The 21,844-nt window shown below is 44.3% G+C and overlaps 1 protein-coding gene across 2 annotated transcripts in view; it reads right to left on the reverse strand.

The window, feature by feature from the left end:
• AGMO (alkylglycerol monooxygenase) overlaps positions 1–21,844 on the reverse strand; it is a 737,946-nt gene that overhangs the window by 297,521 nt on the left and 418,581 nt on the right. For both annotated transcript variants that reach the window (XM_086941966.1, XM_086941965.1), the window contains exon 7: positions 14,244–14,310. In XM_086941966.1, the coding sequence (XP_086798092.1) occupies positions 14,244–14,310 (67 nt within the window). The remainder of the gene's footprint in view (positions 1–14,243; positions 14,311–21,844) is intronic.

Raw genomic sequence — 21,844 nt, forward strand, 5'->3', positions numbered from 1 at the left:
AAGTATTATTTGTGACAGAGCAGGCCCTTTGAAGTTAATTAAGTTGCTGTACCAACTCAACTTGGTCTTCCTGCCAGAGGAAGAAAAACACCTCCCCGCTCCCAGGCAATTATCTCTGCTCTTGGACCAATTTTCACACCTCTCTCACACAAAATTGAGACTAAGGACAGACTGGGGATTGTCTGGAGAGCTAATGGGAATTAATCTCCAGCAGCTTTAGGTAGCGTAAAGGCAGTGCTTAATTTGAGTTGGTAATTTCCGGTGCTCAGAACCGACACTTAATCTTCAACACCGTGCTTGAGCACCAGTTAAGGACACATTAATTTTTGGTAGACACAGGGAGATTAAGTGATTTGCCCAGAATCACAGGATGATGAGCAGACGCCCAGACTCAAACCTGGTTCCCCAGCCCTGAAGTCGGCATCTCTGGTCATTATGCAAAATCCACACCTTACTTGCAGGATTTCATTGTTAGTAGTTGATTCTGTGTTAGGCAGAGCTAACAGGAGAAATGTGCTGATTAAAGCTGCCTCCTGACGAGAGCCCTGGCACTTATTTTTTTCACAAACTTACCACTGAGTAAAGGTAACAGTAACTTTCTAAAAGTTACATGTTCAATATATTTAATACAATTTCTGCTATCCCCATTGGATTAGATTTTTAATAAATATAAGTCTTTGAATGCACTCTACAGTTAGTACAGGTCAAAATTTATAGATTAAAGTGTATAATCTATGCTTTGAATTTTCCTATGTGCCAGCTACAGTCTGACCAGTGATGTCATTTTGGGCATAGCCTCTGGGGAAAACACCATTTGTAATGTCACACAACTTCCACTCTTAAATAATATGCAACACACCTTGTGGGCAGCAATTTGTGCTTAGGGACGACTTATTTACTAGTTTTTCCTACCTGTCCAAAGAGTGGTCTGAAAGGTCTGTGCAGCAGGGCTCAATCTTAGTCCACCTGGCTATATATGGTAGGACAGAAGTCAGGTTTTCACTCTCACCTTAGTGGACGGCACAGAATATGTTGCAGTCCACTGGTGGCAAATGAAGGTTCCATGCCAGGGGTGTTTTTCTCCACCATAGACTATTGGCTTATTGGAAAGTTAATCGGTCAAATCAGGTTTAAACTAATTTTGACATGTTCAAAGTGGGAGCACATGCACTTTAGTCCTGTTTAGCAGGGATAAGGGGCACAGAGTTCTAATGCCATCAAACAGATACGGTACAATTGAGAGATAACCAAGTGAAAAGATGGTAATTTCCTACTTGTTAGAAATTGGGTTACTGGTTGACTGGGGTGTGAGTCCTCATCAAGCAGCAACCACAATCCTGGTCAGGGGAAGGCACAAGCAAACCCCAAATTAAATTGTGCTCATCCCTCTGGGAGCTTGCTACAGAGCAGTCAGGCTTAACTTAGAGGCAATGTGTAAAGTATTTGGCCATCATTTTAAACAGTAACAATACCACATCCACATTAAAGGATTCCCATGCAAGGTTGGAATAATAAAGATTAATTTCATCAATAAAACAAGACTAGAACTACAAGAATCCAACTAGTAGGAAAAGTGATTGAATTGTAAAGAAAATAGCGCCAAAGGTGAAAAGTGCCAAATGAGCATATTTGACTGCACCAGATTTCCTTAAATCCTGGCTTGGGGAAAATTGTGGGAATCTGCAAAAATGCGTCGCACAGCCGAGCAGGGGATGCATTGGTTTTGAGATGCGGTGAGGCTGTAGAGCGAGATCTTGATGCATCAACATTGAGCATCCAGTCATCGGGGATGTGGCACACAATCGGGGCAAGGCGGCTGGTCCTAAAGCTGTGATGCGGAGTATGGTCTCATCGTAGAGGCTGCCGTCGATGAGAAATGTGAGGGCCTGCGCCAAGAATGCATCATGGGATGGCGGATCCAAAGGGAATGAAGGCTGCTGAAGAGATGCAGGTCTTTGTGACGGATTCAATTCCCACAGTAGCAGAGATGTGTTGGTTGTGCTTGGTTTTGAAAAGCAGAGGTAATGCGCCAGTTCAGCTGGATTCACAGAAGCTGGCAAAGAACCTTAAGCACACTTCCAAGGGCAAAGACTTGGGTGGCATTACTTGGGAGGGCATACTCAAAGATGGCAGAGTCCAGGTGCAGATGCAATGTTATTGGAAGCCTATTATGCCCCTGAGGCTTCAGATCAGGAAGCCAGCTAACTAGTCCATGAAGTCACTCTGGAATCTGGGTTCGTGTCATTCAGGTCCAGTCCTTCTCACGCAAGCAAGAGGGCAGCAGAACACAGGTCAGGACAGCAGGGAAGCAGTTCCTTCAGAGCAGCAGTCCAGCAGAGTGGCAGTCCTTGTATCAGCACAGCAGCCCATTTTCCTGGCGGAGTATCCACAGGTCCAAAAGTTAACTGAAGTGGTATTGTCTGAGGTCCTTTTTATGCACAGTTGTGCAGTTAAAGTGGGGAGAAGCTTCTAGAGTAATGCCTTTAAAGTGCACAGATACCTTGCCTTCCCTGCCTTGGCTTCAGACAAACTATAGGGGTATGCAACCATTGGTGTGGAGGCAGGACACTCCCAATTGAATTGTAAGTGAAGCTGGGTCCAGCTCCTCCCTCCCATCGTGCCAGTAATGGCCCATCCAGTCTCACCTACGTTTCCATTATGTGTGGCTGCCTAGGATGAAGACACAATGCCCAGCTGCAATGTGACCAGAGACAGACTCCAGGCACCAAATGGCTAAGGCAAGAAAATTCCAACTGTCTAAAAGTGGCATTTTCAGAATTGTAATTTAAAATTTAACTTCACGATAAGTTAGGATTTTAAATTTGGGATTCCAGAGACACCAAACTGGAACCAGTTATGTCTTCCCATTCGGAAAATACACTTATAAAATTGAATATGCAACTCTAACGTCATTCTATGGGAGAGATAGGCTTTGCAGTAGTGAAAAACAATGTAAGAGTTTTTTACAACCAGAACATGTAAAACTAAAAAGTACATGCCAACTTTTTAAATACACTGCACCCTGCCCCAGGGGCTGTCCAGGGCCCACCTTAAGGGAGACTTATATGTACAAAAACGTTTTTGTCAGGTTAGCATGGCAGGTTAAAACTAGGGGTGGGTGATGAATTCTGGTCTGTCGACAGAGTTTGCTGAGTTTTAGCCACTCTACATTACGCTTGTAAAGTGGAGTTCTGGCCAAACTCCGTCAACTGCCATGTGATGGAGTTTTCTCTTACATGTTGTTCACCAAAAGACCTGAGATGTTTAAAGGGCTTCTTAAGTAGGTGGCCCAATTAGTGTTGATGGCCAACTAGTAGTATTTTATATTTTATTTACAGGCCCTGGACACATATAGTGCACTTTACTCAGAACTGTTAAGTACATTAAATATGCCAATTGGGTATAGCCAATGTTAGCATGTTTTAGAAAAAGAGCACAATCACTTTAGTCAGTAAAAACAGGAGATCTGAAGGCCAAAACATTAGGGGGAAAACACAGCAAGGATACCAGGTCTAACATGTCCCCCCCCCCCAGGATGGAAAATGGGGGGACTTTCCTAATCCCTTGGGAGTTCTCTTCACTAACATGGAAGAACCTGGATAGACCGTCAGCAATGGAGAGGCTGTTCCAGGATGGGGTTCTACCGTAAAGTCTATTCCCTGTAGGGAGATGAACCACCTGAACAGATTGGGATTCTCACCCATCATCTCCATTAACCATCTGAGGAGTCTGGTTAGATCTAAGAAGGCCCTCACCTCTTTCTGGGTTTTGCAGGCAAGGGGAGATCCAAGCCTGAATGGTCTCAATCTTGGCCTGAGGGTGCTGCATGTTGCCTCTTTCCACTTGATGACCCAGGTAACCCACTGTCCCTTGCCATATATGACACATACTGACCTTTATAGTCAGGCCCACCCTCAGCAGACACTGAATCACCTCTTTGAGGTGGCACAGGTGGTGCTCCTAGCTAGAACTAAATACCGCAATGTCATCCAGATAGGCAGAACTGAAGTTCTTCAACACAGCCAGGACGTGCTTGACCAACCTCTGAATGGTGGCAGGGGCGTTCTTCAACCCAATGGGCATTACCAGGAAGAGAACACAGACCTCTCTTTGGCTCCCTCGGCGGAGGCAATCTACCCGTACCCAGATGTTAATGCAAACGTGCAGAGGAACTTGTCAGCTCCTTTCTGATCTTTGAGGTCATCATCTCTGGGGAAAGGGTGTTTGCCAGTCTTGGTGACTGCATGTAGGTATCCACACAGAACCTAAGTTCTGAATTGACACCTGCGGGGCAGCCTTAGGGACCAACACCACTGGGTTGGACCAAGGGCTGTTTGAGAGCTCAATAACCTCTAACCCCAGCATCTTGGAGACCTCCTCCTTAATGCTGGCTCTCACTTTATCAGACAGCCTTTAGATTTAACTTTTCACAGGCAGTATCAAGGGTAAACCATTTAGTGAGTCATAGGTAAGAGAAAAGAGTGAGACAATCTGCCCCAGCAACTGGTGGCATTCTCTCTGTTGTTAGAGGGTGAGTGTAGGGGGGAGTCTGACACCCTCGGCTGACCCGTCCTGCTCCTTGGAAGAAAGTAGGTTGGAGAATGGTTCACTCTCCTCTTCCACCTCATCATCCATGAATAGGAGCATGGTTAATTCAGAACTCTCAAAAAGGGGCTTGAGGCGATTGATATGGAGGACCCTTAAAGGGTTTAATGGGGGTCTTAAGTCCCACCAAGTAGATGGCATCACTCTTGCACCCCTTCACTTCATAAGATGGAGACCCGTGGTCTTGCAGGGCCCTGGCCTCCACAACCCAAAGTTTTTGGCAAAGCTGAAAATCCAACCAGAGAGGAATTCTGGTCATACTGCCATTTTATGTCCTGTTGGCTTCTAGGTTTTCCTGACTTCTTCCAGAAGTGTTTCATCTGGTTACAAAGTGCCGGCATGTAGCTGACCACATCCTGGGACCTTGCTTCTAGCCCTCCTTCACTAGACTGAGAGGTCCTCTCACAGCGTGCCCATACAGATGTTCAAAGGGGCAGAAGCCAACTCCCTTTTGCAGTATCTCCCTATAGACAAATAGGAGGCAGGGCAGGAGGATGCACCACTTCTGTCTCCTTTTATCTGACAGGCCCATTATCATGTCTTTTCGGCTCCTGTTGAACCTATGAATAAGTCCATTGGTTTAAGAGTGGTGGAGTGGAAAACTTAAAGGTTACCCCAAAGTCCTTCCAAATGGTCTTCACATACCCTGACATGAATTTGGAGCCCAGGGCTGACACCACCTCCTTGGGAAACCCCACACGGGTAATGATCCCCATTAGTACCCTGGCCAATCTGGGAGCAGTTACTATCTTCAGAAGCATTGCCTCAGGTTATCGTGTGGCATGGTCCGCAAGACCAGAAATGAACCTGTTGCCCATGGCTGTCTTGGGGTCCACTCTTGACTTGGCAGTCGACTGGCAGGTAGAAGAGGACATGCAGAATGAATCTGAGGTCCTTCTCATTTGGGGCAAGTAAAAGTGGGTGATATGCCTGTCAAAGGTCTTCTTCTGCCCCAAATGACCTGCCAGGGGTACATCATGAGCCAGCTCTAGTAGGAAGGTCCTGTAACAGTGGGGGACCACCAAAACGCAGGATGTGTCATGCTCCGAAACCTTAGGCTTACTATACAGGAGACAATTCTCTCAGTCAACAAGGTGATCACCAGAGATGTCGACAGCTGCCTCAGACTCGACCTGCTGCCATAGTCCCACAAAAGTATGGTATTCCTTCTGCACCTTGCAGAACTCCTCCTGGTTGGGCCCCTTCCAGTTCAGGCAGAATTCCCATGCTCTCCTGTAGGCTCTGGGGCGTCCCCCTCAGGGTCAGCCTCCTCCCATACTATAGGAGTATCAGGAGTGGGTTTCCTGTGCCCCTTGCCCTTCATTGTTTGTCAGGTACCTGGGCCATTCATCCAGGCTCTAGGTCCTACTGACTACCGACTCAGGCTGCCAGGGACCGTGTGATCAGGCACACCCACTCAGGCAACCCTAAAATCTTGAAGTGGGACATGAGATCCATTTCCTTCCACCTGGTGTGCTCCACGTCACTGTCAAGCAGACAATCCACATGCACAGATGAACTTACAGCCGCCTTCAAGGAACATGAGACCCACATTATAAGGTTCAACAGGGCCCATCCACAAATCTCCATTTTAGTTACACGTTTAAACTTGACATCTTTTTTTAAACTGGGACTTTTTACATGCCTGCACTTACATGATAGCATACTTACAAATTGTGCTGCTTGCAGCACATTTCGTAGGAAGCATTTTATCTGGTCATCCGTACCCTCTGTCCAAGGATTGGGAACACTGAAAGTGATGCCCTTGCAATTGGTTGTCTGATTGGAAACAATTCTGAGTCGCAAGACAAATGATCACATCAGCACTGAACCATTGACACAGTGCGATTCGAACACTGCTTTTATTATACAAACCACCTCTGAGCCAAATTCTACAGAGGAGCACTTCTGCAGGTTATCTTAGAATGCTGTGCCTGCGACTGAGATGCAGTCCTGCTGACTCTTATCTTCATCCTGCAGACGCTGGTAGTCTGTTCTACACCAGGTCAGCTACCTGATACATCATACACAGGTATTGGGGGTTGGGTTGGCCAAAAGATCTATCAGAGGGTTGTCCCACTATGCTCTCGATAGGGTAGCTAGTATAAGCAGGTGTAAACGTATAAATATAATTATAATCATACAGTAATGTTATAATGGTTGAACTATTTATCTTTTTCACCATTCTTGTAATGCTGGTTACAATGCTTTGTTTCATCCTACTGATAATAGCAGCTTGTGCTTTTTACACAGGAATACATGTGTTTAAATAAATACTTGAAATGCCAATTTGTAGCATTTTTGTGTCTCCCCAGGGCATGCCTGAATAACAATGAAAGTAGATCTGTTTCCACGATTACCACTGGGAATTAGAGTGGTGATGTTTTGAGGCTGCAGATATCATCTGGTAGCATGGTATGGTTAGGGGTTCAGATGGGGTACTGTGAGCTAACTAGGAATTGGGCCAACATACTCTGATATGTGTGGACTCAGACCCTATACTCTGATGTGTATGTTGTATGGATACGGTGTTCTTGATTAGTAGGAACCATATGACACCCCCACCTTAAACGGAACCGGATCCCCTGGATAGCGACTCTCGTGGCTGTTAGCTGCAACAACTTGGTGGAATGCAATATGGACTACTTGCTAAGAGGTTACCAGACACAATCTGACAATTGTTATGCTGGCTCCAGTGTCTCTGAGAACCCACACCCTCTGCCCATTGATGGTGACCCACTGCCTTTATTTCCTAGCATTGTTAGGCATGTGAGTTCTCTGAACCATCTCTTAATCACCCAAGGGTAACCTCAACACTGTCCCCTACACTATCTGGAACAATCTCCTCCTCAGGAGCTACACTAGCCAACCTTTGTGACAGCCTACTGGTGGGGGCCATGCCAGCTTGGGACTCTTGGCAGCCCCCTTGAAGTGCCCTACCTGTTGGGTCTCATAGCACTTGGGGGATGCCTTCCCTGAGGACTTACTGTCAGGGAACCATCTCTTCCTTTTCTCAGTTGGGGGTTGGTAGTCCAGACCTGTGGAACTAGTTTTGGGTCCTTTAAAGAACCCCTTGTTTTTATGTTTATCTCCTTCCTTCTTTCTTCTAATGGGAATTCTGCCCACCCTTGTGGTGATTCCCCAGGTACCTTCCTATGGACCTTGGTGCTGACCCGGTGGTCCGGCTCTTTAGCAAGCTCCCTGTTGTCATAGAGCTTACTGTCAATCAGGTGTGGGCACAGATCTGCAAAACAAAGACTAAACATTTGCTCATTTGCAATCAATTTGTACAGCCCCTGATAATCTTTATTTCCCTGCTCTTCACCCAACCAGCCAGTGCCTTGCAAAAGGAATCCACACAATCAACCTAGGTCAGTTGGGACAGCTTCTGACTATCCCTAAACTTCTGCCTGTACTTCTATGGGATAAGACCATACTTCCTGATAAGGGTTTCCATAATGGAGGGATACCTCTTCCTGTCTGCCTTCTCTAGGGCCAGTAGCATGTCCCTCCCTTCCCTAGAGATAGTTGTAGACAGATTAGTCTCCCAATTCTCTTCAGGGATCTTGTGCATCTGTAAAGCAATATCATAAGCCTCAAACCACTTGTAAAGTCATCTCTCACAAGAAATTCAGGCACCAGACAGTTAAAAATATGGACCCTTTTGTCTCCAAAGGGCACTATAGGTATGCTGCCACTTTACCTGCTTAGTTTTGAGGTCTAGCTTCTTAGACCTAGCTCATGGGCCATTCTCCTTTCCTCCATGGCTAGTCTACTTTCCTCCAAGGCTCTCTCAGCCTTCTCCTTTGTTGCCTCCATGGCCAGTTTCTATACCTCCATCCTGATTTTAGACGTCTCCAGATTGTATTCTCCCTTCCCTCCCCTCCCCTCGCCAGCTCCTCTGGGGTCAGGCTGTGGGAGGAGACACTGCTCTCTGCCCTCCCAGCGGCCTTCAACCCAGAGGCCTAGTCATCCCCCTCAACTGCAGGTTGGATCTCAGTGAGGCCCTCTTCTTGTCCATCCATCACATTATCACCTTCCATGGTTTCAACCACTGATTGATGGGCTTCTGATGAGGCCCTCAGCGCCTTTTCACAGCTGCCTCTTCTTGGTGTTGCTTTTTGTAGGAAGGCCCCTCTCCGTACACCTTGAGCTGGGCTCAGTGTAAACATCGATGTAGGCCAGCTCAAATTCCATTCTCGCAGATATGGTTTATTAGACTTGATATCCTGGGTGTGGTTTTCCCTAACTTTTTGCCTTTAGACCTCCTGTTTTGCTGACTTCATTTTTGCTGGCCTTAGGACTTTGGGCACTTTACCTCTGCTAACTATTTTACAGTGCATGTGTTTGCTGCTTAAAACATGGTAACATTGGTTTATCCACAACTGGCATATTTAATTTACTTATAAGTACCTAGTAAAGTGCAGTACAGTACCCATCATGTGTTAATTAAATGCTACTATTGGGCCTGTAGTACTGATTGTGCTATCGACTTAAGTAGCCCTTTATACATGGCTCAGGCGCAAAGCCTATTGTTATGTGCCCGGGTTAGGCCCATGTAGCAATGCTACACATTTCCTGACATTGTCCTCTTTCCAGCACAATAACATTATTGGTGTGACAATGTTAGATTAGTTTCTTTAAACAACTGTTTACACATCTGGCTTCATATAACATTATCACCATGCCTCGAACACCAAGTACAAGGCCTTTACAGACAAGGTACAAATGTTGTTCTATATTCATCAACAGGGCAGCAGGGCCATCTACATATCCATATCATTGCTAATCTATACGTACATCACAAGGATGTTTTTTATTATAAATAATAAGCATTCCAAAGTATTAGCAGAGGAGGCACTTCAGCTGACAGAGAGGATACCTGCATGCTGAGACTTCACCACGTAGTGGTCTGACATCTCCGTGAGTGGTTTCCAGTTCGTGACCAGAATGGGGTCCTTCATTCTCTCCCGCCAGGTAATGGAGTTGGATCATCCATTGGGGCAATTCTTGGCTCTACACCTACACACACTTTAGGCACACATAGAGTAGGGTTTGCATAGTAGGAGTTCACCCGATTACTACCTTGTTTTATGCCAGCATGCATACACTGTTTCAACACAGTGGTAGAATTATATATGCTATTTACTCTTTTGGTGCTTATAATCACTTTCATCTGCTTCTGTCTACTGATTATTGCATCACATGTATTTTTTACAAGAATAACGTTGGTTCAATAAATATACTGAAAATGTCCAACTGTGTATTCTCTATATATTTCCTTGAAAATAAGTAAGCATGAGTGACTGAGTGAAAGGTCCTGATCTGTTACCACGATCCCTGAGGGGGATGGGTTGTCATGTTCAGTAGTTGCCAGAAACCATTTTCTCCCTGCTTGGGTTAGGGTGGCTTGTGGTGGCACGGTGAGTTAGCTGGTCTCTAGGTCAACATATCCTGTGGGGGAGCCAGGTATCAGTCTAGGCACCTCGACCAAAGTTTTTGTTCACCAAGAAACATGCAGTTTCCAAGGATTAGTGGGAACTACACAACACTATGTGTGTAGTTTTAACCTGCCATGTCGAACTGGCAAAATAATCCTTTTTGCCAAGCATAAAACCGTACTTTTTAATACATATGTCATTCCTAAGGTAGGCCCTGAGAAGCCCAGGAGCAAAGCGCAGTGTATTCAAAACGTAAGACATGCAATTTGAAGTTTTACATTTCCTGGTAGTGAAGAACTCTTACATATTTTTTTCACTACTGCAAGGCATATCTCTCCATTAGGATAACATTGGGACTGCCACATTATTTTTCTAAGTGTAATTTCCAATTGGGAAGAGATTGGACCACCAAGTTTGGTGTCCCTGCAATCACAATTTAAAATCACAACGTATGGCAAAGTCAGATTTTAAACTGTCATTCTGAAAATGCTACTTTTTGAAAGTTAAGGTTTTCTTAAATTAGCCATTTGGAGCCTTCCACCTATCTCTGAATACACATCTGGGGTGGGTGAAAGCTGGGCTTTGTGCATTACCTCTAGACAGCCACACACAAAGGGAACTAGGGTGTGAATGATGGGCCATCCACATACTGATGGGGCATCCTGAGCAAGATGAGAGGGAGGAGCTGACACATGTAAATAGGCTGTTTTCTGTCCCCAAAAAAGGGCAGGAAAAGCAGGGAATCTGTGAACTTCAAAGGCATCTCTTTGAAGCCTTCCCCACTTCAAGGGCCCTGTTGCTCTTTTGCCTAGGAGTGGGAAGGACTGGACTCGCATCTCCAAATTGACTCAAAGGGCATGTCTGCTTGCCTTCTGTTCTGAAGTCTCAGGAACATCACATACTTCCAATCACCCTGCTATAGCATCTGGACTCTGTCATCTGTAAGTCTTGCCCTGCTAAAAGGTACCAATCCAATGCTGGGCCCTTGGAAGTAGGCATCAAGTGCTGCTCCAGCAGAAATCCATGGATCTACACCATTGCTTCTCTGAGAACCGCCACTTCTTCACTGCATCGCCGCTGTTGAGAGGATCCAGGACATCACATCGCCAATGATGCATCAAATCACGAACAATGCAGCGCATGGCTACATTCCCCACACATCTCCGACTTTGCGCAGTTCCGAGCTGAGGCATCACCTACAAAATAAGGATCAACAATAACACATGCTTTCCTTTGCTCCTTGCAGTTCGTACTCGACGCAACTGCAAACCAAGGTACTGTTTCAGCGGACCAGGGCTTATCTCTGTATCCAACATGAGCTCCAACACGGTCAGTCTGAACATTTGGATTTGGGCAGTCTAGCACGACCAGATAGCCCTGGTTAGTGCTTTTTGCTTTTAAGCACTACACTTCTGTTTATTCATTACAATTTAATAAATCCGGTTCTACCTATTGCATTTGTGTCATTTTGTTTTTCTTTTGTTCATTACATATTCTAATGAGTAGGGGCATCATTTTTAGCACTGTTTTCACAGTTTTACTGTTTGAAGTGTTGCACAAATACTTTAACTATGCATCTTATGCTAAGCCTGACCACTCTGTGCCAGGCTACTTGGGGGTGAGCACACATTAATTTAGGCTGTGTTTGTCCAGCTTGGACAGGATGCATACCTCTGCAAACCAGAAGCCCAATTGCTAACAGTTACACTCACAACATTCATGTGAAGAATTGGAACAAACAAAAAGAAGCTTATCAAAGAGAATTGAGCTTGGATATTGGATGGTAGTGCACACCAAATCACAGGATGGCACCGCGCAAAGACAACTTCTGATCCTCACAGCTAATCACCACTGGTTAACTGCGATGTGAGCCTTTGTCAAGCAGCACCCACAATCCCTAAAGAGTGACACCAGGTTAGAATAATAAGGTTCAATATACTAAATAAAATAAGACCAAACCGACAAAAAGTCTATTAGTAAAACTAGAGATATTGAATTTTAAAGGTAAAAACAGCCAGAAATCTGGGGGTAATCTTTAATGAGGGTCTGTCTGTTGATGCCCAGCTTAATCATACAATCAGCACTTGCTTTTATATTTTATAAACCCTCAGAAAGGCCCTTCCACTCATACCACCTGAACTGCACCTGCCCTCTATCATCGCTTTGATTGCCTCTCGGCTGGATTACTCCAATGCCCTCTACCTCAATATCAACGCTGCATCTCTGAACAGACTCCAGATGGTTCAGAAAGCAGCAGCAAGATTGATTTTAAATATATCTAAACATCAATCTGCCTGAGAAGGAATCCAGTCGGTACACTGGCTCCCTATTAACACCTTGGCTGCTATGGCTTTTCCCCTCCTGTGCTGATTGATGGATGAATCCCATTATACATGACGAGCTCAGCTCGTCATAAGCACAGCTCCAGTGTGCCTCATGACGAGCTGAGCTCGACATGAGCAGCGAAGGGGTTAAGGAACCCAGTAGCAAGATTGATTTTAAATATTCCTAAACATCAATCTGCCTGAGAAGGAATCCGGTTGTTACACTGGCTCCTTATTAAGGAACATATACCATTCAAGGCCCTATCTACAGTGTATAAGGCCGTGCATTGCAAGGGTCCGTCCCAACTCAAATCTCTGTTCCATCCATATACCCCAGGGAAAACCTTGAGATCATCCCCACAATTGAAACTTGTTGTGCCCAGACTTTGTAAATCAAGATGGGCAGGCTGCGCCTTCTCGGTGGCCGCTGCCAAGCTCTGGAAAGAGGCTGGCAAACAACCTTAAGCCCACTTCCAAGGGTCCAGAACTGGGATGGGGTAGACTCACAGATGGCAGAGTCCAGGTGAAGTTGCAAGGTTGTTTGACGCCTGTTATGTCACAGAGGCATCAGCTCAGGAGGACAGACAACAAGCCCTTGGAGTCACTCTGGGTTCTGGGTTCAAGTGATGCATGTCCAGTCTTCCCATCCAGCACAGCAGGGCAGCAGTACCTTCAGAGCAGTAGTCCAGCAGACTTGCAATCCTTGTCATAGCACAGCAGTCCATCTTCCTGGCAGAGTATCCACAGGTCTAGATGTGTACAGAAGTGGTGGTGTCTGAGATCCTTCTTTTATAAACAGTTGTGCCTTTGAAGTTGGAAGAAATGTCTAGAGGCATGCCTTTGAAGTGCAAAGATGACCTGACTTCCCTGTCCTGGCTCCATACTAACTACAAAGTGACTAACACACAAAGGGAGTGTCCTCCTTCCCTTAGTGTGGAGGGAGGACACAGCCTATTCAGATGTAAGTGAGGCTGGGCCCAGCTCCTCTGTCCCACCCTGCCAGTGAAGGTTCATCCAGTCATACCTAAGCTCTCATTATGTGTAACTAGACCCATTCACAGGACCAGGGACAGGCTGCTGAGACAAAGGCAAGAAAATTGCAACTTTCAAAGTGTGGCATTTTCAGAACTGTGAATTTGTCTTCACCATAAGTTACGATTTTAAATCCGAATTCCAGAGACACCAAACACAAACCAGTCATCTCTTCCCATTTGGAAATTAAACTTATAAAAAGGCAATAAAGGAACTCCAAGGTTATCGTATGGGAGAGATAGACTTTGCAGTACTGAAAAAAGAATTTAAGGGGTTTTCACTACCATGACATGTAAAACTTAAACTTACATGTCAAACCTCGTAAATTCACTGTACCCTGCCCTTGGCCATGTCTAGGGCCTACCTTAGGGGTGACCTATATGTATTAAAAAGGAAGCTTTGGGTCTGGCAAAAAGGCTTATTTTGCCAGTTCGACATAGGTTAAAATTGTGCACACAGGCTCTGCAAAGACAGACATGAGACATGCTTTAAGGGGTACTTAAGTGGTTGGGACAATCAGATATGCTGGCCCACTAGTAGCATTTAATTTACGGTCACTGGGCACACGTAGTGCACTTTACTAGGGACTCATAAGTAAATTAAATATGCCAACTGGGTATAGCCAATGTTACCATTTTTAGGGACAGGGCACGGGAACTTTAGCAGTGATTAGCAGTGGAAACGTGTGTAGATCATGCCAAGGATTCCAGGTCTAGCACTACTCAATGTATTATGAAAATTAATGCTGTTTGATTAAAAGAGGCTGGATTAACCGACTAAAAATTTATCAACACGTTCATATCTTGTGAAAGCAATTGATAGAAAACATTTCATGACTTACCATGATGAACTCTGTGATGACTAGGCGTATTAAGAATCAGCTCTAAAGGTCCAAGGTTACTTATTATCTAAAACATAAAGCATCTTCTTTAATAACTTTATTCAGAATTATAGAAGACATCCATAAAAGCATTTATACAGAACATACATCAATATTCATTTCATGCCATAAAATGAAATGATGTGCATAAAAAAGTACAGTATGGACATAGGCTAAAATTGTTAAAACGTAAAGCTACCAAATTTCGAAGAACATTTCTTTAAATCCCTTTCCTACCCATATGTGTTCGTACATCCCGCCGTATAAGACACCATCTTTATTAGACAACGTTTAAAAATGTATAGAAAATATGTTACAGTTATTAAAGTGCAATAGTGAAATATATTACGCAATCTTTGCCAATGTCTCTTAATCCCGTAAATCATGCTGCCTATACCCCTCGGATATATGCACCTTATGCCCTTTTCTAAACAGTGACTAGTGGCACATTCTTACTGGCATAAAAAACTGCCTATAAAAAAAGAGGACATTCCACAACAGATCTCTAGAGTAGGCAGTGATTGCAACAATAAGTATGCAGGTCGGCATTGTGTAAAGCGTAAAGGTCTAAAGTCAACAAGGGTCCCCTTAAAGCAATGTTATCTTTGTATTAATCTACTTGGATTGCATCTGCTCCTGGGGCGTTACTACTTTTGCTTGCTTGAATTGCGTTGTTAACCTCCTCAGGGGTAAAAGGAGCAATGGAGGCAGGTTGAAAAGGAATTATGTTATCATGTTGGCTGTGCCCCTGCTCCCATGCTAATACTGTGACAGGCAAGGAATAAATACTAGCAAAGTGCTTTATTAATTCTTCCTCCAGTATTGCGAGCTCAATCCTAGGAACCACATCTGTACTCAATGGTGAGGAGTCAATTACCCACCAGAAGGCCCTCTCATCATTACTAGTACTTATCTCTTGTAGGGACTCCCATGCCATCTACCTTAAATATAATGTCCTCCTCTTCACAGCCTGCTTGTATTCGGCTCTACATCTTCCATTTGCATCAAACTCTGGATTAATACTCAGAGGTCAGATTTCTCCACACAGGCATAGGATACTGACTCACACCTAAAATATGACTGTTATTATAGACGAAATTGTGAGGTAGTAATGTGAGGCATATGTGTCATCATGCTTCGTTTAAATGCTTTAAGATGATGTGGGGGAAATATATGGTGCCACAACCACATGCACATGAGGGAATGCCTCCTTGAAATTATGCTGGTGCCCTATACTGCCGGAATGAATGTATTACAAATAAGGCCACACACGTGTCTATGGTATATGCTATCAAATTGCTTCTAGAGTGAAGAAAGCGGGAGCATGCACCTACTTATCTCAATTGTGCGTAAGTGTATTTCATGCCAGGTGTTCATCCCAAAAGCTAAACATACAGCAGAGGAGGGAGCACCTTTTTTGTACAAGGGAACTCTGCTTCCAAATGACCTACTACAAATGACGTCTCTGAGCTTGTTAAAAGAAGTTGTTGAACTGCACTTATTCTAGGTGACAAAGATGATACATGCAAGAGTCTTAGTGGTTATTGTGCCTAATAAATGTCACAGTTCATTCAATCATTGCTACATTCATTCATTTATCTACTAATGTGTCACCATATATGAAATGTTCCCCCAAATGTATGGCATGTACTTACAACTCATGTGGCCAGGCATTGGGATGACCATGTCTGCATGCAGGGTCAATTTGACACGATGTCAGCATATGCATTGGGGCCACAAGCAGGTGTTATTGACACTAGGCCGATTGGGAAGAATATAGTGCTACTACCAGTGCACTTAAGGCTGCAGCTTTCTTACAACATGCTTCGGTAGTGTAACAGGGCCCTCTGATGTGTGGCCATTCAGATGTAGCTGGCCCCAGTGAATACCATACTCAATCAGGGAAATGCTGGGTATTGGCACCAGTTAGCAGCATGGACAGCTGTGCTTGAAAGCAAAACTCCCAGGAACAATTTGAAGATACAGACGTCGCAACTCACTAGGACTACAAATGCAAGCATTCACTGTGAGCGAACAATTTGATGTACACCACTCGGTACTGTTTCTCCAACACAAATGTACGAGGCAGAGAAACCAACCTCCTGGCAACAAGATTCAGTTTGTTTCTTTCACATTTGTGAGCTGCAGTCTCTCTGAAAGAGACTCGTGGGACTCTCAGCCATCAAGCCAACACTGTGGTTCACCAGATTCTGCAATTTATCTTGTTCTTAAAGTAGGAAACTGACAATCATGCTCAGTAGTACATTAGGTCAACTCAGTATTTTTGCAGTGGGTCTCCCAAATGACCACACCTACCAAGTAGCTAACCACATGATCATACCTTCTGGAAAGTAGTAATTATTCATTGCGCATATACATACCACTTATGAATGCCTTGGTATGACTAAGAACACTAAATACTTTTGGTTGATACCCCGTATCCCACACTGAAGAGTGACGTAACATGTATGGTTCTAACAATGAGTGCTATTTACATATCCTGTAAATGTGGTGTTCAAGACATCTATTGAACATTTTCTCTTTCCATCATGCCACTTCATATTTGTCCACTTGAAACTATTATGCAGCTTTTAACAAAGAGTGTGTGCTGTCAAAATCTGGACTTTCAGTAATGTTCTGCTCCTAGTGAATCAGGTGCTGTCAAATACCACACCCCAGGTTGATGTAGGGTCCACAGATGGAAGGGGTAGGATAACATCAATGCATATTGATGAGTACCATGCTAAATGTGCCTTTAGGGGAGATAACAAACCATTTGAAGTGAGTATCATTAAGTTGAAGGTTTGCATGAGGAAAATATTGGCAATGGGTAGGGTGTTTATAACAGTGCTTTGCCTGTCACAATGAGGGTATGGACATCATCAATAATCTTTTAATAATATATTCATAATACTAGCAGGTGAAACAAAGTAGTGGTATCTCATTCTTCATTTCCTAGCAATCACTGTATTTGAAGCAAGGCCCCGCTTAATGCATTTGGCAAATGACATAAGCAGAATGTATCTGAAATACACATTTAGAAGTTGTGTTTTGGAAGAGATGTTCAATCCATTTTCATTACCAAAAAAAGGCATATAAATAACAATTTCAAGGATGGATCACAGCAAGGCCTAACCAAGTAAGAGTTGAAGATTGCTAACCAGCAGGACAATACTGAACCACTGATTTAGCTCCCCATTTCTTTGCCATGGACCCCCCACCAGAGGAATCAGTTTGGGATCCTAAAAGGCGCAATAGAGAAAAACACTTTGATGAGAATGACTATTAAAAAAGAGATACTAGCCAAACAGAAGAGGTTAGTTTAAAAATAAATATTTCATGTTGGTGAACGGAGTGAACACAATTCCCTATATTGAAGAATCTGTAATAGTGAGTCAAGGTCAGAGAGAATGTACCTGGTAAGTTGATGTAATCAATAAGAAGCTGGGTCTTCCTTGTTGATTAAGCAAGTTACTTTATTGAATTAAGATGATAGATTATAAGATATAATGTTAACCCCATCAGCAGCTGTCCTGCTGCTCAGCCCTCACCCAACTGACATTCATAACACACTAACATTCCATACATCCAACATTCCACATCTCATGCATTCAAGCTGAGCAGCAGGACGATACAAGATACAACATATCTCCCTTCGTTGGGAAATTTAAAAGAATCAAATAAAACATTGACAACATGTCAAGTACAATTGGTCAGTAGATTCCATAAATTTAAAGACAGCACAAGTAAGATAAAATGAGCAATATAATCAATAAATGATAGGCACCCACATACCACACATCACAACCAATGACGCAATCATCAAACTGACACAAAATGACACATCCTGACTCTTTCTATACTAACACACACACACGACAGTCTGAACAAGCATCACATGCATCACATTACTTCCTGAAATAAACAAGAAACCAACATCCAACATCCATATGCCACAAGTCATACTAGTTGGCCAGACCAGTACAACAAGAAAGACACACAGAAACAAACCATAACACCAATATAAGCATCAGGAAGAACAAGCACACCCATAACACATTCATAACAGACAACCCAATCGCAACCCTGACGTGCGAGACAACAAACATCCCCATCGCAACCCTGACGTGAAAGGTAACAGACATCCCAACCGCAACCCTGATGTGCAAGACAACAAACATCCCCATCGCAACCCTGACATGCGAGACGACAGACATTCCCCATCGCAACCCTGACATGCGAGGCAACAGACAACGACATCGCAACCCTGACGTGCGAGGCAACAGACATCCCAATCGCAACCCTGACGTGCGAGACAACAAACAACCCCATTGCAACCCTGACGTGCGAGGCAACAGATATCCACATGGCAACTCTGACGTGTGAGACAACACACATCCCCTCCGCAACCAGACGTGCAAGGCAACAAACATCCACATCGCAACCCTGACGTGCGAGGCAACAAACATCCCCATCGCAATCCTGACGTGCGACGGACAATCCCAACACAAACACACCACTCATGCACAACACACACAGTGGGACAGCTCTTGGAGAAAACATCACCAACAACCAAACAACAACAATGAAGAGAGTTGTCCCCAACGCTGGCTCTTAGACCCGGCACACCCTAAAGTGGTCAAGTTCTTGTAACATTGTTTCCAATGTAAGCTCAACTACCACGACTTCATGCTTGATAGACTTTCTTGACCATGCTCTAAACATGGTCTCTCAGATCAACCACAATTACAGGAAGCATAGTCCGGTTACATCGATCAAAAATGTTCCACAGTTCCCTTTGTGTACGCCGACTCGCTTCAATTCTCGAGGCCTTTGAGCAATTCCTGTAACAGCCAGGCTCTGAATTTCGCCAAACTTCGCATAAATAAGTTAACACCATATGTAAAAACGAACTGAAACAGTACCTGGTTCACGCAAACAAGCTCCTGGTAATAACCAAGGCAATACCTTTCCGTCACAATGAATGCCAAGAAATGCCACATTCAAAATGGAAGCACGTATTACAACGTTGAGGCGGTTGGTTCACGGCACGCACATGCGCCAAAACATTTTCCCAGAAGAAAAGACGTCACAGAAGATGACACCGATGCTTGCTGCGACGTTAAACCAGTCTCGAGGAGATTTCAAAACAAAAACGGTAACCGTTATTTCCCCACGTTCATGAAAACGGTCATAAAAATAAAGTGTAACTTTCCAAAAATGACAATGTCTCATATATCTTCGCACCTCAAGTACACAATAATCTGTCACAGAAGAGGCTCGATTTCCGCCTCCGATCCCAACCAGACCAGGCGACCGTCGCTCTGTAAGGCTCAATTTTACCACAGTACTCAGCTGCTGTTGTTTATGTACCAGCCACACTGAGGCTCGAAATTCAGCCCCCGAACCACAATCCGATTACAGATCAGCTGTAAATAAACCCTAGGAAACACTGGAAAGTCTTTCGCCCCTGGGTTATCTGATAATGGCTAAATCTTTGCTCCTAAACATCCGTGCACAGACTTCTCACTGAGGCCCGATTTTTGCCCCCGTGTACAAATAAACGTCAGAGCGGCAGTCATTAATCCTTCTCACACCAAATGCTCACACTTCTCTCTGAGGCCCGATTTTCGCCCCCGATTACAAATAAACAACAGAGCTGCAATTATTGTCACTCTCCACCGAGGCTTGATTTATCAGCCCCCGATCCACATACAAATGACACAGCAGCTGTTAAAGTGTAAGTGCTTTACACAGAGGCTCAATTTACTGCCCCCGAACACAAATAACAACACAATGATAGATCTGGCAAACCTGGGTTTCAGGGCGACCGATGTAGGGGTCACTGATGGGGTTAGTTTGCCAGACAGCGTTACACACACACTTAAAATCCTTAAAGAATCATTTACCTCGAGATATCCTGGTTTTGATTTTCTTTACTTTTCATGTACCTTTTCTCTTCAAGCTTGAATTTCTCTGCCTGTTTCTTATCAGTACTCCATAGGTTTTCGTTTTCTTTTATGTTGCATGCGTAGATTCTCCAAAGATGTCGCCAAATGATGTAATCAATAAGAAGTTGGGTCTTCCTTGTTGATTAAGCAAGTTACTTTATTGAATTAAGATGATAGATTATAAGATATAATGTTAACCCGATCAGGAGCTGCTGTCCTGCTGCTCAGCCCTCACCCAACTGACATTCATAACACACTAACATTCCATACATCCAACATTCCACATCTAATGCATTCAAGCTGAGCAGCAGGAAGATACAAGATACAACATAAGTCCACTAGCAGGAGGGGTTGGGCAATACCAGGTACCATAAGGAGCTAGGTGGTGTCTAGTAGCAAAATGCCTGGGTGAATGTGTTGTCTATCCATGTTGTTAGAATATTGGTTACTGGTTAAGTGAGGTTTGAGCCGTGGTCAAGCAGCAACCACTATCCTAGTCAGGGTACGGCATAATCAAATCTCAAATTAACCTGTGCTCAACCACCTGGTAGCTTGGCACGGAGCAGTCAGGTTTAACTTAGATGCAATGTGCAAAGTATTTGTGCAATGCTTCAAACAGTTAAACAGTGAAAACTGCACACAAAAAGATCCCATGCCAGGTTAGAACAATAGAGCTTAATTTAATAAATAGCACAAGACCAAAACAATAAAAATCTAATCAGTACAACCGGAGTTATACATTTTTGAGAATAAACTGAAAAATAGCACCTAAAAGCATAAAGCGACAACTGGGGCTTCATGGTCGTATTGGAAAAGGTAAAATCAGAAGCTCAAACCGACCGCACAGGAGCGCAGGTCAGATACAGTCCCACATTAGTCCAGCTGAAGGTTTGAGGTTTACCTTCTTAAGTTTTGTGGAAAGTGTCCTGTTTCTATCCAGGAGGAAGGAGAGCATCGCTGGTGGTAGTTGGCATGGTGTGAGTAACAGTCCAGGCATCATGGACGGGCGGGCTTGTGCTTCATGTTGGTGATAAACGTGGGCAATCAATGCTTGCTGAGCCAAGAGATGAACTTGCTGCGGCCAGTGCTCATTTTCCGTGTAAGCGGCATGGTTCCGTGTGAACGGGCCTGTTTGAGGTAGCAAAGAGCCCAAAAGCTTGAATGTAAGAGCTTGCGAGCCACACCAAGGGCCCAGGGCTTGAGAGGCACTTCTTGGGGGTCATGAACTCACTGAAAATACACCCAGGAGCTGTAGGGAGCCTGTTATGTCCCTGTGGCTCAGATCAGGTGGCCAGCCATTTGAGCCCCTCTGGGGTCCTGGGTTCAAGATGGAGATTAAGGTCCAGTTCTTCTACACAAGGTAATTGGACAGCAGGTCAGCACAGCAAGGCAGAAGCTCATTCAGAGTAGATGTCCAGCAGAGTGGCAGTCCTTGTAACAGCACAACACTCCTTCTTATTGGCACAGCACAGGTCCAGACATGTACTGAAGTGATGATGTCAGAGGTCCTTCTTTTATACACTGGTCTTTGAAGTGAAAGGAAGTCCCTGCCTCTCCTGCCCTGGCCCCAAGCCAGCTACATTTTCAATGCAGGACCATTAAGCCCATTGT

Source organism: Lissotriton vulgaris, chromosome 10 (assembly GCF_964263255.1).
Source record: "Lissotriton vulgaris chromosome 10, aLisVul1.2, whole genome shotgun sequence".
Taxonomy (NCBI): Eukaryota; Metazoa; Chordata; class Amphibia; order Caudata; family Salamandridae; genus Lissotriton; species Lissotriton vulgaris.